Source organism: Penaeus monodon, chromosome 32 (assembly GCF_015228065.2).
Source record: "Penaeus monodon isolate SGIC_2016 chromosome 32, NSTDA_Pmon_1, whole genome shotgun sequence".
NCBI classification, from domain to species: domain Eukaryota; kingdom Metazoa; phylum Arthropoda; class Malacostraca; order Decapoda; family Penaeidae; genus Penaeus; species Penaeus monodon.
In genome coordinates, this window is record NC_051417.1 from 13,681,546 (window position 1) to 13,682,156 (window position 611).

Here is a 611-nt window from a genome sequence, read left to right on the forward strand (position 1 = left end):
CCCCTCCCGTCCTTCGCAGAACCAAACGTCACCGTTACCTCGAAGATCTTCCTCGTGTCCTCAGGCCGGAACACCAGGACCATGTCGAATTGGCCCGAGAGCTTGGCCAGCCGGACGATGGGGCCATAGAGGTCGTAGAGCTTCCAACACGACTCCCAGTATCTCTCGAGGGAGTAACCACCTGGGGACAAGGGTGCGGAGTGAGGGGCGGGCGTAAAGGGGGGGGGCGAGGTGAAGGGTTGGGGCCGCGAAAGGGGGGCGGAGTGAAAGGGGCGGACAGTGAAGGGGGGGCGGGGCGGAGGAGGCGTGGTGAGGCAGGAGTTAGTGGGGGTGGCGATGGGGCGTGGTGAAGAGGCGGGGCGATGTGAACGGGGGAGGGGGGGGAGGTCACGACGAGAGGGGCGAGAGGAAAAGGGATGAATGGGGGTAGGATGAATGGGGGTGGCGAGGTGGGCGTGGAGAGGTGGGCAGGGCGAGGGGGCGGGGCGAAGGAAAGGCGTGTTATCAGATAAACATTGGACATTCTACTTCTTGCTGGACAAAAGCACATTTCTCTTCCCGTAAACTTAGATATGGTACAGGATGTGAAAAAGTGTGTCATGTGTTGTAAT

General features: G+C 60.7%; 1 protein-coding gene across 1 annotated transcript in view; it reads right to left on the bottom strand.

The window, feature by feature from the left end:
* The window catches only part of LOC119593506 (probable cytochrome P450 49a1), a gene marked incomplete at its 5' end in the record, with an annotated part of 10,662 nt that overhangs the window by 5,348 nt on the left and 4,703 nt on the right, over positions 1-611 (bottom strand). Inside the window, 1 exon segment of the mRNA XM_037942458.1 lies at positions 39-181. Coding sequence (XP_037798386.1) covers positions 39-181 — 143 coding nt within the window.